This window comes from Nestor notabilis, unplaced genomic scaffold, assembly GCF_000696875.1.
Source record: "Nestor notabilis isolate BGI_N333 unplaced genomic scaffold, ASM69687v1 scaffold19756, whole genome shotgun sequence".
NCBI classification, from domain to species: Eukaryota; Metazoa; Chordata; class Aves; order Psittaciformes; family Psittacidae; genus Nestor; species Nestor notabilis.
In genome coordinates, this window is record NW_009933539.1 from 867 (window position 1) to 16,599 (window position 15,733).

General features: G+C 50.8%; 1 protein-coding gene across 1 annotated transcript; it reads right to left on the reverse strand.

Annotated features, from left to right (window-relative positions):
* Window positions 1–4,733: 4,733 nt before the first annotated feature.
* FAM76A (family with sequence similarity 76, member A) lies at window positions 4,734–15,257 on the reverse strand. Its single transcript, XM_010016928.1, has 8 exons — window positions 15,127–15,257; window positions 14,361–14,415; window positions 13,676–13,828; window positions 12,885–13,042; window positions 12,294–12,380; window positions 7,623–7,758; window positions 7,124–7,225; window positions 4,734–5,072 (listed from the first exon to the last, which is right to left on the reverse strand). Exons 1-8 carry the CDS (start codon window positions 15,255–15,257, stop codon window positions 4,986–4,988), a joined length of 909 nt encoding a protein of 302 aa, XP_010015230.1. The 3' UTR covers window positions 4,734–4,985.
* Window positions 15,258–15,733: the final 476 nt, after the last annotated feature.

The following is a 15,733-nucleotide window of genomic DNA, read 5'->3' on the forward strand; positions in this document are numbered from 1 at the left end:
CCCTCCTGGCTCCATCCTCCTGTCAGGCAGTTGCAGAGAGCGATAAGGTACCCCCTGAGCCTTCTCTTCTCCACACTAAACCCCCCAGGTCCCTCAGCCCTTCCCCATCACACTTGTGCTCCAGGCCCTGCACCAGCTCCGGTGCCCACTGGCTCCTCAAGGAAATACAACTGGAGGAGGGTTTCTCCGTGCTGGTTGATTCTGGACACACAGCAGCATTCCAGCGAGGATCAATGCGATATTCCTTGGAAAAAGGGTGACGAAGGAGAGGCAACATTTCCTCGAGAGAGGAACCTGAAAGCTGAACCCAACCACCCTCTTCCCAGAACCACCAATCATGGGAAACAAGTGACAGGTCAGCAATTCCTCAGGGATTGAGAGTGCTCCAGTGCTCGAGACGCTGACTGGACAAGTCTTGCTTGAGTTGAAGAGCTGCAAGGAACTGAGCAGGGAGGCAATGCCTATTGCTCAAGGTAAGTCACCTCAGAGCAAACAGCAAGGTTGGCTGGGGGCAACTGGTGCTGTTTGGGACTTCAGCAAGTTGGTGAGTTTGGCCAGCCTGGACTCTGAGGACAAAGAGAAGCAGCAGAGACCACGCAGGGACTCTCCATAGGGATAACACACCATTAAGTGTTTTCCTTCCTCACATGCCCTGCTCCTGTAGGAAGAGCTGGATCACCACCATGGCTGGTCACCCCACACCTCCCCACTAACAGCCTCCACTGGGAAAACCCACCAGCACCAAGCCTGGGGAGCTGGAAGTAGGAAGCCCAGCCCATTTGTGAGGAGGAGAAGGGGACTGATTCCTCTGCAGCTGCCCCATCTGGAGCCATGGAGGTCACCCCCAACATGGTCCCTGGCACTGCAGCACCTCCGAGGCCAACAGGAGCATCCTGCTCCATTGGTGTTTCTACACCAAAGGCAGACGGACGTGTCTTCTGCAGCATAAATACATTAGAAACAATGGTTCGTACTGGTTTGTGATCCTCACTGCTCTGGAAGCTCTGGGAATAGCAGCAGGAGGGAGCTGCTATCCCCGTGTGCTCTGGGAGCAGGGACTGGACACAGTGGACCTGGGCCGGGACTGGTAAGGACAAGGATTACAGCCAAAACACCTTTGGACTCCTGGACCTCTGGAGATTCCCTTTGGAAGAAGACAAAAGGCAGCTGAGTTTTCTTCATGGAAATCTTGTGAAAAAGGGGAAATCTCAACCCCAAAGGAGCAGGTCTCATTGCCAGTTTGTTCCCTTCATCTCCAGACCAAGCCTGGTGCTCTCCAGGCCGCTGCTCTCCTCTCCTGGCTCAGCTACAACACACCACTTACTACAGCTTGAAAGGCTTTTAAGATCCTTAGTGTTGGGGTTCTTTAAAGCCCATTTTAAAGTCAGGGCGTGCTGCCTGAGTCAGTGCTCCCAGAAAAGGCCAGCAATGAGGGAGGAATGGAAGGGAGTGTGGTGCTGGGTAATTACCAGGCTGGTTAAGTCAGTTGACTTCTGCTTCAGCAGGTTTAGTTCTGCTGCAGGTACATGCTATTAGGCTGCCAAAGAGTTTCAGATCCTTGCCAGGGGCCCTGCAAGATTGTAAAGGAGATATTTAGTCAAGTAATTACTTCAGACAAAACAGGTTAAACTCTAATCCTCTTGGTTAGGAAGTGCTTTGCAAACCCAAGCACCTTCAGCTCCCCAGCTCCAGAAACACTGAGCTTCAGGCAAGGGGTAGCCAACCATCAGCTCGCCTGAAATGAGTGGAATGGGCAAAAAACCTGAACTCACTTTTAACCTGGATTTGGTTACTAGCAACTGCCTGAGATCAGTATGTCCGATTTAGGTGTGCTCAGTTACTGTTAAAACCGTGTTTTCCCAAAGCTCTGACACAGCAATAAAGCAATCACAACCCAAAAGTAATTAAATATATCTGTATATCCTTCTGCAAGCACTGGATGAACCAGAGGGCCAGTGGGTAAGGGCAGGAGCCAGCCATTTCTTACCCAAGGCCTGGCTGGGAAGAGCAGCAATTGCCTGAATCCAATGGAAATCTCCCTTCAGCTCCACAGGGCAGACACTGAGGAGCCCCTCAGAGGCACCAGAGGTGGAGCATGAGGTTCTTTGGCTGGCTCCAGCTCTCCCCACCGAGTCGGAGCCCAGCCTTTGACAGATCAGCTCTCATCTGCCTCCTGCCCTGCTGTAAAGCAGGATAATTGGGCCCATTCCCAACGCTGTGCTCAGCAGAGATAAAGCACCCTGTAAGCGCCGAGCACCACTGGCACGCTCAGGCAGCAGCAGGAAGGTGCCAGCTCACCTTCTGAAGGGGCATCCTGACAGCTTGTCATCCAGGCACCCGAAAACCAGCCTGAGGACGAAGAGGATGGATGAGGAGCTGCTGAAGGCTGCAGATGTCATGCTCAGCTCAGTGACCCGCTGTGAAGGACACACTGGAGGCACCGCGGTGGTTTGGCACCCTCTGTGTATCCCCAGCGGGTTCTGCCCAGACTGAGGGCACTTGCTCAGGGTTTTGGTACTTGTAGAAGGCACCACCCTGAGCTGCAGAAACAATGGGAGGCAGCAGGAGCAGCTGGGATTTGCCTTTTCCTACCCTGCACCACAGGGAGCAGATGTTCAAGGACGCAGCAGGTCTTTGCCTGGTGCAAGGAAAGCGTGGTGTGAACAGGCACTAAATGCTGAGGTGCAGCTCCCACAGGACAGGGACATTCCCAAATGGAACTCTCCGGGAGGTTTTCACTCCCAGATTTCTGTTGGGAAATGAGAAGCTTTAAAAACCAAACCCCAAAAACCTGGTTTTCCTCCAGAGTTGGGGCTGAGATAAGGGGAAGACTTCACACGGTGTCTACTCACCTCCTTTGCATCTGGAGCTTAAAAATGACCCCCCTTCTCCTCCTGCCTTTTTGTTTCCGTGCTCTGCCTTCATTCCTGGAGAAGAAAATAAAGCCTAGATCCCGTGGGATGCAGCTGGACGGGTCCTGGGAAGCTGGATGTAACCAAGTAACAAGGAGCCTAGCAACAGCCTTCATCAGGAGGATTTAAAGAGAGAAATAAAAGCAGGAGTGAAGCCAACAACAGAAACCCACCATCTCATTCCCAAACGCATCAGCCCCCAAAGCAACACTATGGGTGCTTCAACCAGCAGGAGATAAAGCAGTTCTGGGCAGGGGAAGGTGCTTTGCTTTGGTTTTCTTGCAGGTAAAGAGAAAGTATCAGACACAGATGAGGCTTTTTTAAAACACTTTTACAGTTGTCCAAGAGTTTTGTACAAATCAAAGCATCCCTTTGAAAATTGCCATTAGTACAAACATACAAAGGAACAATGTTCTTACTACAAATCATCAGCTACTCAAGTGCATGATCCATTTAGCACAGTTAAAAAACCCCCATCATATATACAACAGGGCCTTTCTCCCTCTTCCTTTATCCTGAGGGAGGTGAAAAAGCAAAGCCCCCAGTTAAAAAAAGCCCCACCAATGCACCTCATTTCCTAAGAAGGTGTGAAGTAGAAAATCAGGGGGGTTATTTCCCTGCTGGCAAAGGGCAACAGCTTCAGTTTTGTCTTCTTGTTTTCACCTCAGAAGTCTCTTTAGAAAACAAACCCACACAACCCAAACCAACCCCATGGCCTCGGGTGTGACCCGGCAGCGTGCTCCTTCCATGCTGGGAGCCAACAACATCCCAAAAAGTGCCTTGAAGAGAAGTCATCTTTAGGAGGGAAAACCAAATCATCACAAGCTCGAGTGAAGAGCTTCATAAGAGCCCTGCCTCAAAAGGGATGGTTTCTCATCTCTCCATCCACCTTCAGCACCAACCTATGGTTCCATCTCCCACTGCTCCTCTCTGCCAGGCTCTGGACCCACACATGGCTCCTCATGCTCTGACTGGAGCTGGGATGCTGAGGAGCAATCCTGCCCACTGGGAGCAGCACCCCAAGAGGCAGAGCAGGGGGAGTGCCCACCCCAGAAAGGTCTGTGGTCTCTGGGCTGTTTCCGAGAAGCACGTCCCTGGTCCAGGGAGCTTTTATAGCCCTTTGATTCCACTGGTTTCTGCTCAGCAGTGAGGAACAGCCCTGGAGAGCCCCATGGAACACTCCCTGTCCGAGTAAGCACTTTCCTAACCCAAGCCCTCTTTCTGCAGCTGGAAGGGAGCACTGAGGAGCTCAACCCAGGGACTCAGAGGAGCAGAGGGAACAGCTAAGCCTTGAATGCTCCTGATGTAACAAAACAGAGTAAAAGACGCTTGATCACATCAAGCTGCAGAAGTCATCAAAGCCCCACAGGTCACCAAGTGACCAGGGCACCAGGAGGGAGGGGAGGGGAGGTCTGTATCCTTACACTCTGGCTCCCAACCCAAAAGCTATTGTAAGAAAACAAGAAAACACAACCCCAGGCAGTTTGGTTTGACATAGAAAAGAAGAAAAACCCCAGAAACAAAACAAACCCCCCCTTCCAAGAGAAATACAAAGCCCCCATTTTGGGAGCATCTTCAAAAAAAGCTGGATCAAGCATTCTCAGCAGTGGCACAACCTTCCAGTAACATCTGCTGGGCTGGTGATTTATCAGCTTCCTTTTGAAGAGGGAACAGTTGAAGGGAAACCAAGCTCCCACCACACGCAGCTCCCGACTGGCCATGGCTATTGCCTCACAGCAGCAGGTTGGGAACCAAGCAAGAAGTCTCTAATGCAGCAGGTTCCTCTTTGCTAACAGAAAGGGTTGGCAGTGGTAGGAACTGAGAGAGAGATTTAGGATGGTTGGGACCTCTCCCCATGGGTCACCGTGGTACTAGACTGGTATTCAACAGAGATGGATGGGAACCAGCCATGCTCAAGATGCTGTTGAAAGGCAACACACACACCAGGCGTTTCCATCGAGTCCACAGCAGGGGGAGAGTGACCACACTGAGGTTTTGGCTTCCAGCGATCAGGCAGGTCTCCAAGAGTCCTTGGCTAATGCTGGAGTAAGCTCCCACACTGGGGGTTTGGTTCTAAGGGGAGGTTATTGCTCCCGACTTCTCAGGCTTTTTGCCCTTTGATAGGGCAGCTGCTTGCTTCAGGAGTTCTCTGTTCTTGGCCTGGAAACACAGTGAAAATGGGCATTTAATGGATCATCATTAGTTCTTGGGCTCCTAGAATTGGCTGGCCAGAAGCTGCTGGCTTCAAGCAGGCAGATGAAAAAGGAGGTGGATGTGGCTCTGTGGCACCACAGCATGAGCTCGAGTCTGGCATCTCATCTCTAAACCACATAGAAAAGGCTCTTCAGCCCTTTCCCCTCCTGTCCCACTGCTGTAAGCAAGAAGTGGTAGCCCTACATCCCTCCTAGCTTTCCAAACCCATCAGAGCACCTCCATGTAGCAACTTACTCTGGTTTGCACCTAATTAAAACTCAGAACAACTTACAAACAAGGCTCTCCAGCCCCTTTTACCAAACTTTGGAGCTCACTCTAACTCTAGGAAATAAATAATCTTGTAGCCTATGATACATCATGCTTCAGCTGGAGGGGAAGGGGTAAAACCTGTGTGAAGCCAGATTCAGGTCCTCTGCATTAGTTCCCAATGAATGGATGACTATGTGAAGATTTATGAGAGGAATCAAACCATCTGCTCCAGTGCTGCATGCAGTAAAGCAGCTTCTTTTGCCTCCTGCAGACTGGAGGCATACAGGCACTCCTGCTTCCCCCCATGGAAAGACAAAGCAAGAGGATGTTCAAACAGTGAATCATAGGAACACTTCAAGGCACCTCCAGTACACCGAGAGGATTTGAACTTTTATTTGGCATCAGTGAAGAAAAGTTTCCAGAGGCTCAATCAACACCAGCTGAAGGAAAATATTGGGACACCAAGCGAATGTGTTCCAGGCAGGCCTGCTCCAAGCTAAGTGCAGCACAGACATGCAAACCTCTCTGCACCCAGGAGGTTGTGGGCTGCTCGTGGAGCTGTTGTTTCCTCTTTCTTTTCAGAACTGAGCAAGTTTAAGGCTGTTGGAAGGTGTCTGACAGCTTTTCAAGGCAGACGTCCTCCAGAAGCTATGGCAAAGGCAGTGGCAGGGTGTACACCGAGCAACCAGCATGCCCTGCCTTGGGAAAGCACTGCAAGGAGGGCTCATCTCCCTCTTAGCCCTTGACCTCCTGCCCAAGGCAAGCAAACAGTAGAGATCTGTGCTAATGGCAAAATGTCTATTCCAAACTGGAGTGCAAACACCAACTCCTTGGCAGGACACCCAAAACTGTAAGGGAGAGACAGCTCGGGGCTGCCACAGGCAGCGCAGGATCACTAAAGCAGAGCAGGGATCAGTGGCTCTGTCCTCAGCCCCTCAAACACAACCCAGCTGTGCTCACGAGGAGCAGGAAGCACATCCAGTCCTCTGCACACTACACACACACACACACAGAACCTGTCTTCCACTCTGGTCATGGACTTGGGTGTGTGCTGCTGGAGCAGGGGCTGTTTTCTCAGGGGGAATATAAGCCTTGTCTTAGCCCCTCCTGTTTCTCATTGTTAGGGCTTTAGATCATTCCATACCCCAGAGTAATTAAAAGGTGCAAAGTTCGTTTCTCTGTCTGATTTCTTCCCTGTAACCAGCTCCCCTTTGACCTGCTCTCTTTGGTGGCTCACAGGGTATTCATGCTGATTGTCTGCCTAGTGCTTCCATGGCCATGACAAGAATCCTGCTCTCCCTGTTCCCCCAAAGCTCAGGGACTTCTTGATTTGGACTACAGAGATCTAATGCTAAAGGAACTGCCAGTTGTTTCTTGAGCTTTTGTTCTCTCTGGTTACTGGTCCCATAAATCACATTAAGAGCTACATGGTGAGGGGGCAGACAAAGGTTCTACAGTCTGGAGAAACAGGTTCAAACCTGATTTTGGCAGTAGCTAAAATGAGTTTGATGGTTCCCCTCAAACGACATAGCACTTTACAACAGAGTAAGAGGAGAGAGCAGCAAGGAGAATATAAATAGGGGTTACAATGCACTGCAGCCTGGTCTGGAACTGGCAGAACAGAGAGGCTGTAGGACAGGGCTGAGAAGCATTAACAGAGCTGTGTGTGCAGCACCTCACAAGTGACTGTTCTCAGTCACCCCTGGGTCCAGCATAGCTCAGCAAATAAGAACAAAAAAAGCTGTCACCTGTAACTGCTCCATGACCTCCTTGTGTGTCTTCTCCATTTGGTTCATCTTTGCCCTCATCTGCGACTCCTGGTACTGCAGGTCAGCTTTCAGCTCTGTGATCTGTAAAGAAACCAGGAAGTGAGCTGGAAGAAGAGATCAACACCTTCCCCCCTCACGCACCCTGCAGAAGCTGTGTGAGACTGGCTTGAGTTCAGCAACATGCTGGGGGAGTGCAATGAGACCAGAACCATATCATCCTGGAGAAGCAGGAGCAGACAGGATGGTCTTTCTATTAGTCTTGCCCTCACACAGAGATCTCGTGGACAGTGGTCAGGAATGACCCTGTGTGAAATGAGAGCTCCTGGGTGGGTTCAGAAAGCCTCTTTCAAGAGGAAGCAGCCTGGAAACAGCCAGAAACTCTCTTGTTCATTCCCAGGAGTAAAAGGCAGGCTCCACTGGAGTGTGAGCTGTGTGAAGGTGTCAGCATGCTGTGGGGGAAGCAAGCCAAGGGCTGTACCTTCTTCTCCTTCTCCAGAATCATCTGATCTTTCTGGTGCAGCATCTTCTTTAAAGTAGCCACTTCCTCTTTCAGCTGGGCAATGATAACAAAGTGGTCAGTGCCAGGAGAGTCCAGGGCAAGGTCTGGAGAAAAACTGCAAGAACAGGGAAAGACTCTCATCACAACCCCTTCTTTTCACCAAGGCAGAGGACCCACCCGAGATGGCACTGAAGGAGAAGAGGAATCATTTCATGACACGTTGTGTCCTCCAAACACTCCTTGAACGCAGGTGGTACCTGTATCCCTGCTCTGGATGCCACAGGAACACATGGTATGACAAGGAATAGGGATTACATGTGACATATGGAGTTGTGTTGTTGCATGATGAGCAGGGACACGGCACTGCTATGGGTGACCATCAGCCACATGGTGTCTGCAGCAACCATTCCAACAGTCCAGATCCTTATTCAAACCAAAGAGTTGAGGACAGCAATCACAGAGCTCATGAAGCTTCATGCAAGCACTGAGGAACTCTCTTTGCTCTTGGATGTGCAGCAAAACCTCACTGAGTGTAAACAAATACTCTGGTGAGGAGAGAACATGAAAGAGAAATAACCTCCAAGTTAAACAAACACAGCAAAGGAAGACACCTAGATGAAAGGCAGCACTGTTCTCAGCAGGGAGAGGGGATAAAAAGACTTGTGTATTTTGAGCCCACCATGATAGAGCAATTGAGGAAGAAGCTGCATTCCCAGTTCAGAGCAGGAAAGGCTCTCTCCAGGAAGAGAAATAGCTGAGCACACCACTTGTACACCATCAGGCACTCTAACCCTAAGCAACCAGCTAAAAACTTATCTGGACATGAGCTACTCACCTGCGCTGGTAATTCCTACAGCTCCCTACAAGGCAGCCAGTGACCTGGGCAGCCACACAGAGTCTTGCAGTGTTCCCTATTTCACATCATAAGATATGATAAGCTGCAGCCACAGGCGCAGGGAGCTCACCTGATCTTTACCTGCTGTTTGTTCCCTACTGCTGTCATGGTAAGGCCAGCTCTTATCTCCTGGTGCTAAAAGGGCAGCACCCTCCCAGCCACACACACCTGAAACTGGTGAATAAAAGTGTAACAGCAATAAAAGAACAAAGCTTCGCCTAGAAGATTGCTTCAAGTCTGGCCCTTATCAGGCAGAGCTGCTGCTATAAAGATCAGTAGCCAGGATTACCTGAAGGCTGACTCTTATTAAAGCCTCAACACAAGTCCTAAAGCCTGCATTCAGCTCTACAGCTGCAGTGGACTGGGGAAGGCATGGGCTGAACCTGAATCACTGCCACCTCCAGGCCTCCAGTCTCCATGTGGCCCCCCAGGCAGAGGGGACCAGCTGCTCACCTCCCACAGCACTTTCCTCCAGTGCCTGGAAATCATCCATTCTCTAATTAGAAGCACATTGATTGGACTCATCAGCAAGGAGGTGGCAGAAGAAAAGGCTCTTTCCACCGCTGTGCTGAGGACCTCCAGAGGGAAGCTAAGCAGGGGCAGCACCACACATGGGGAAGTCACAGGAGAGCCCTGTGGCACTGGGAGAGAAAGCCTGGCAAAGGCAAACTCAGAACTGAAGGTCTGTAGGAGTCAGCCCCCAGAGGAAGAGCCTTGCATGGTTAAAACACGCTGGGTACACTGGATCCAGCACTGTGCTGGTCACCCTGGGCAGCTCCCAAGTGCGGAAGAGGTCCATACAAACACACTAGCAGAGAACACTTCCATTTTAAGACTGTTCCTGAGGACAGTTTCCTAAGTGGAGGCTGTGCACAATGATGGTGGGTGCTCCAGCACCTTCCTGCGTGCAAGTGTGTTACTAACAGTAGCTTGAATTTCCCACTCACTGCAAATATGCTGAGGAGGAGAGAAAGAAAAGATAGATTAAAACCCCGGCCTCCACAGAGAGAAAGCTTCCTCACTGATCCCCTCTTGCTGACACCCAGGCAAGCTTCCCTCCTGCGTGTCCTGGGGTGACAGAGTGCCGGGAGATGCTCCCACTTCCCTGAGCAGCTCCAGCAGGAAAAATTGTCTCCTTGGCAGCTCCTGTTGCGGAGCTCCCTGTGGAGCAGGGAAGGTGAGAGCCAGCCCTGCCACCCAGCGGGGAGAATGGACAGGAGGGTCACCAGCACTCAGGAGCTGCGGGCAGAGCTGGTACCTGCTGCTGGGGCTTCCAGGGCCTCCTCCTGCAGGTCTGCACCCAGAGTGGGTGACAGGAGGCTCAGGGTGCCCAGGCAGCATCCTCTCCTGTCACATATGTGAGCACAGCCCCTTGGGATAGGTCAGGGGGCCACGTGCTCTCAATGTCTGAGCAGGATAAAATGCACGTCTCTGAAGCGCATGGATGAGCTCCCGTTGCTTTCAGTGGAGGCAGTGGGAAAACTGGAGCCATTCCAAAGACACCTGCCTCTCTCTGCTGAGCAGAAAAGAAACCAAATGACTGCCTTCAACTCCACACAGTTAAATGGCTGCAATTATGCCAAACAAACACCAAGCTTAAAGACTTTGCTATTCAAGTCAGGCAGAGACCGGGCTGACCGAACCAGGAGCCGAGCTTCGCCTTAGGAAAGAATCCATCCAGGCCAGCAGGAACCAGCACCTCAACTTCCTCCTCCTCTACCACCCCCAAAAACTACTCCGTGTGCAGCAGGGCCAGTGCTGTCAGCTATTCCCAGTGCTCACCCAGAATGAACCATTCAACACCATCATTCCATCATGGAATGGGTTGGGTTGGAAGGGACCTTAAAGCTCACCCAGTTCCAACCCCTGCCATGGGCAGGGACACCTTCCACTAGAGCAGGTTGCTCCAAGCCCTGTGTCCAAGCTGCTTTGGAAGTTTGGCTGGAGCCAAGGCATGCTGTACAGAAGCTGCAGCTGATGTCAGCAGTGAAGAGGTGCTGGTTGTGTCTCGCCCCACTTCAGGCTGTGCTGTGCTGCAGCAGACCCTAACTCCACACACAGGATGCGACCCGGACACGAGACTGACTCTGGGGAGGACAATCTTCTAGATAATGGGGCAAGAGGAAAGATGTTTGGGGGGCGTCAAGCTCACAACCCAGCAACTCCAAAACCCCACTTAATGAACCACCCTTCTTATTCCACTCCAGAAGCAGAGCCCTGTGTCTATTTGAGGCAGCTACAGCTTGCCTTTCCTACAGCACGTTGCTGGAGCTCTTCAGTAGTTGCTAAAATTACCCACAGTTTGTTACTGGGAGTCAGCAAACAGAGTGTGTGGCAAGGAGCAGAGCCTCAGCAGGAGCCAGGCTTACAACATCTCACACAAGAGCAAAGGAAGGTGTTTGATTCCTCTCATACAGGCTCCTGGTTTGCAAACAAATGAGCAATTGATGCCAGAGGAGGGGACCTTTTGCTTCTTGGCTATTTTCAACAGGGTATTATACAAATGGGCTGTTACAATGAGTTGTTAGCCCAGGCTTTAGTGAGCAGATAGAAATAGCTGGTGCTGTCCTGCAGCCCAGACAGCAGCCTCAGGAGGTGAGCAGGAGCCTCTCAAGAGGGAAAGCTGCAGCAATACTAATAGGCTGCATGAGTTCTACCAGGGGCTTGGCTCCAGTCTCTCCTCTGGCTCCACCAGCACTGAATTCAAATGAGGTCTACTTCCCATTGTAGCATTTCAAACATGAACAAACACTGACAAGGTGTCAGTAGTATCTATAGGACAGATGCAATCTGTGATCTCAAAGAGAAGGCATTCAAGGCAGGCAGTAATTCATTCATTACCGGTGGCTTTAACAGACCCTTTGGTGCTAAAGAGCCTATGCTCTGTGCTCCCAGTTCACTGCTGTTGGGACAGAGATCCATCAAGAGGGACAGTTTCCATGGATGAGACAGTTCCCAGGGAAGGAGGGAGGGCAAGAGGGGAGAAAACAACTCGTGATCTCACTTCAGGATGTCAGTGCCTTGAGAAACAGGACAATGGTGGGCACCGAGACTCTGTTGGGAAGCAGCCCACGGCGCCAGCGTGGACGGGGCACTCTGGATAGGGGGACAAAGCATCTCAGGAGAGGAAGGAACGCTGAGAATCAGAGAGGAAAGGCAGGAATGAAAATCTGCATGTACAAGACCATAAATAGTAAATCAAAACCCATCTCAATCTCCTGTTTCTGCTAGGGACTCCCATCCTGCTGCACACGCAGCCGGCGTCAACATAATCCAGCACAAACTGACATCAGGATGGGATCTGATGCTTTCCAGCAAAGCTTCTTGCTTGGCCCTCCCCCAGAAAGCAGAGGGGGGACACAGGAGGCGAGTCTCCATCCTCTCCTCCCTGCAGATCAGTCTGACAGCCCCAAAAAGCCTGCAGAGCTCAAGTCCACAGTGTAGCCAAGAGCACCCCTCTCCCTCTAACTGCAGAGAGAGGCTGGAGCTGATCTGGCTGCAGGGAGCTCAGCCACCGAGCAGGTTCTATTCTAGCAGGTCCAGGCACTAGGTATTCTCTTCCTCTTCAAACCTATGTCTAAATGCCAAGGAACACTGGGCTGCCAGGTTCTGGAAAGCTGCTAAAGCAGCCCCTCGATGTCCCATAGCTCAAGAGCTTGAGCACGGGAGCTTCCTGCTATGCACACAGAACTGTCTCTCATAAAACTCAGCAAACAAGACAGCCCACCCCCAATTTCCCCATGTACCAGGCTCACCTGTCACCATTGGCAGATATGGCATCAAACTTGGCTTTCTTCTTTGGGATTTCATTCTGAATAGAAGAGGTGGATAAGGTTTTCTGGCTGGAAAAAAGATGAGGAAATTGGATGTCAGCACCTGAATGACTTGCAGTCAAAGACAGAAAAGCAGAGAAATATTCCCACCCACCATGAACCCATTAAACCAGTATTTTCTAGCACAAGAATGAGAAAAAATGCGTTGCTTGAAGACTAGCTGGAGACTAAAAATAAGCAGGCACCACTGCGTCAGTCAGAGCAGTACGTAGGTGAAGAACTCCTGCTCCAAATCTCCATTTCAAATCATGGAATTCCACAGATACAATTGAACTTGAATTGTGTGCAAGTTCACTAAGTTGCAGCACTGTTGGCCTACAAGTCTACTCCAGCACAGTGGGCTTTGCAAACTAGCAAAGCCTCACTTAGCCAGAGTCTCCTGAACAACAGCCCCAAACCCATCACTGAGGGTGGGTGCTTCTCCCAATTCCTTTAGGATGTGCATCCAAGGAGCATGGAGCAGCCAAGCCCCCCGTTTGCTCACTCTGCACATCAAAAGCTCCTGCAGGTTACCTGTTGTAGTGGCTGCCACTGCTGAGCCTACTGTACTGTTCCTTCTCTTGGAGGCTTGCTCGGGAGGAGCTGCTCAGGTGTTTGCACTGCTCTTTGGTCTTCTGCAGGACCCGTTTGTAGGACAGCGTGCACAACCAGCACAGCAGCTTCCCATCCACCTGGAAAGTGAGAGGAAAAGAGAGCGGGAGATGGAGGGGGTCCTGTTTTCAGCCCACAAACCAAACAGAGTGAAGGCAAGAAGCAACTTCAGGTTTAAAATCACGTATGAACAAGCAGTGACTTGAGAAGCATCCCCTGAGTGCCTGGAAAGGGTTAGAAGTGCCTTTGGCATGGCTGGTGCAATGCAGACAGGATTCATTGAGAGCAGCTTCTCTATTCTAACTATGGTCTCTTCCAGCCCATGTAACAGCACCCGTTCACCAGGACAGGCTAACTCAAGTGGGCTGTCTGGCAAAGCAATGCCAAGGAACAGTGTGTGGCAGGGTGCTCACCACGGGTCTCTGCTTGAGGAGGATCGGCCGGAGGACAGGGATTATCAGTGCATTATCCCAAATGCCCAACGGATGGTGACAGCCTGCAGGAACCAGGCCTCAGACACACGCCTCCTAAGGAGCACTTGTGTTGTTTAAGCTAAGGGTGGCAGAAGCATGGAATGTGTTTCCTGGTGGAGGTATGACACTTCCAGCTCCTTCAGGCTATGTCACAAATACTGAAGGAACTGAAGGGGTGGACAGACAACCACTGTGATCAGCCCTTTTACCTTTCTGGCCTCCTTTCACAGAGATACTGACCTTTTTTCTGTCATCCTTCCTGTCAAAGGCACACTGCTGCTTGCACTGCTCACAGGAGTGTGGAGGTCCATACTTCTTCTCTGAGTTTGTGCATCGCTGGCACTTGTTTCCAATAAATGCTGCTATAATGTTGCAGTACTGGCAGGGTTTTGGCTTTAAGAAACAAGAACAGACAGCAAATACAGCAGTGCCTTCTAATTACACCAATACGATGCCCCTTCCCCTTCTCCCCATCACTTCCAAGCTTGTGTTTCCTTGTTCCAAGACAGAAGACATAACTCCAGTTGGACCCCTGGTCTCCAGCTAAGTGTATTTAGCAGCCAGACCATTTATCAAGTGCAATAAAACCATTAGACAATATATAATACAATCCAAATCTCTTTCTCAGATTTCAGACAAGCAGGAAAGAAAGATTTAGCACTGCTTCCTGCAGCAATCTCAGTTTGTGTAAGCACACTCTCATTTCTATCACTATCCAGCCCATAGTTCATTTCCTGGCCTCAAATGATGCAGAGCTGCTCTTTTCTGTGCTAAAACGAGAGAAAAGGTAAAAGCTTCACACTTGAGGGACCTGCATGTTATTGACCAGTCACACTATTACAACAGAGCAGTCCAAGAACTGCTCTGGGAGCCAGCAGGATAGAGCTGAGGAAGATGAAAGGAACAGAGGCTGCTGCTCACTTACTGTGCCGTAGAGCTTCACGTTCTGAGCACACTTCTTGCATATTGTGTTGGTTTTGCTGTTAAAAGAGGACAGAACATTCTATTAACACTTCCCCAAAGAACATTAAACCTCCGTGGTTTGGGATCCCTGCCTCCCCTAGGCTCAGTCTCTAGTGGTGAGACTGAATTCATCTTCACTAGGGACTCAGATATCAAAGTGTGTTTCTTATCCCCATCTGGATGAGGATAATTTGCTATTACTAGGAGGTATCTTCTAGTTAAGGCATCCCCAGATGCCACTAGGTTTTTGTCCTCACAAATAGAGGAGTCTGAGCACTGGATGACTGGCAGCAGGCGTGATTCAGCACTGGTGACTGGAGGAGTCTGCTCTGGATGAGGAGGTGAAGGCAGGTCAGGGCAGAGGTGTATTTGTCCAACAAACAAACACAGGAGAGGACATCTCACACAACTGGGTTTACCAACCTGTAACTTGCACAGCTAAAGGAAACACATCAGGAAATAAGTTGTGGATACTGGAAATCAGGTACAAGGAAAGATGCACCCAGATCCTTCGTTGGAAGATACACCTAAGCTGTGATCAAAAACCAAGCCAAGCAAGAAGTGCAAACCTAAAGACACCCCAGACTTGCCTAGAAGGCCTTTGAAGGCGGCCAAGTCCTCCACAGCAACAACCTACAAGTTAAGGCTCAGTCACTGAAGGGCTGGAATCATTCTGGCATGCCTGCTCTAAAGAAAACACTCATCTCCCCACTTCAATGGGCATTTACCTTTCCTGCTGGAATTCAGTCCTGCAGTAAGTGCATTTAACAATGGGATGTGCAATCCGGCATTCCTGGTGAGATGCAGCACTTCCCTCCCACACCATCTCCCCAAAGCCCAGGTCACCTGCTGACCCCATGCACACCCATTCCTCCCTGTACAGTCATGCTGCTGACAAGGGCTGAGAGCAGAGGGAGGGTGACAGGAGCCACATGTGTCACAGGTGAACTGAGGCTCATAACAAGGGCTTATCTGTGCCCAGTGCTCACTGGCCTCACCTTCCAGGGCAGGAACAGGGAGTCCTGCCACACTCATCCATACCCCTGCCCTCCTCCAGCTTCCTGTGCTCCGAGTGCCTCTGGCCCCACTCTTCTCTCACCCCATGCCTCAGAGGTTCCCCTGTGCTCACCTGCGTTGCCCCATCTGCCTTAGCAACCCCAGGCTGCTCCGTTCCCTGCCCCTCATTCCGTATCTCATCCCTCATCTTGTTCTGTTCCCCTAAACTCACCTCTCTCCTTCAAGATACCGCAGGATCCCTCCTAAACGTCCCCAGCCCCTCCCAAACATCCCGGGATCCCCACACGCTCCACGCCTCCCCCCTTGTCAACAGCGTCC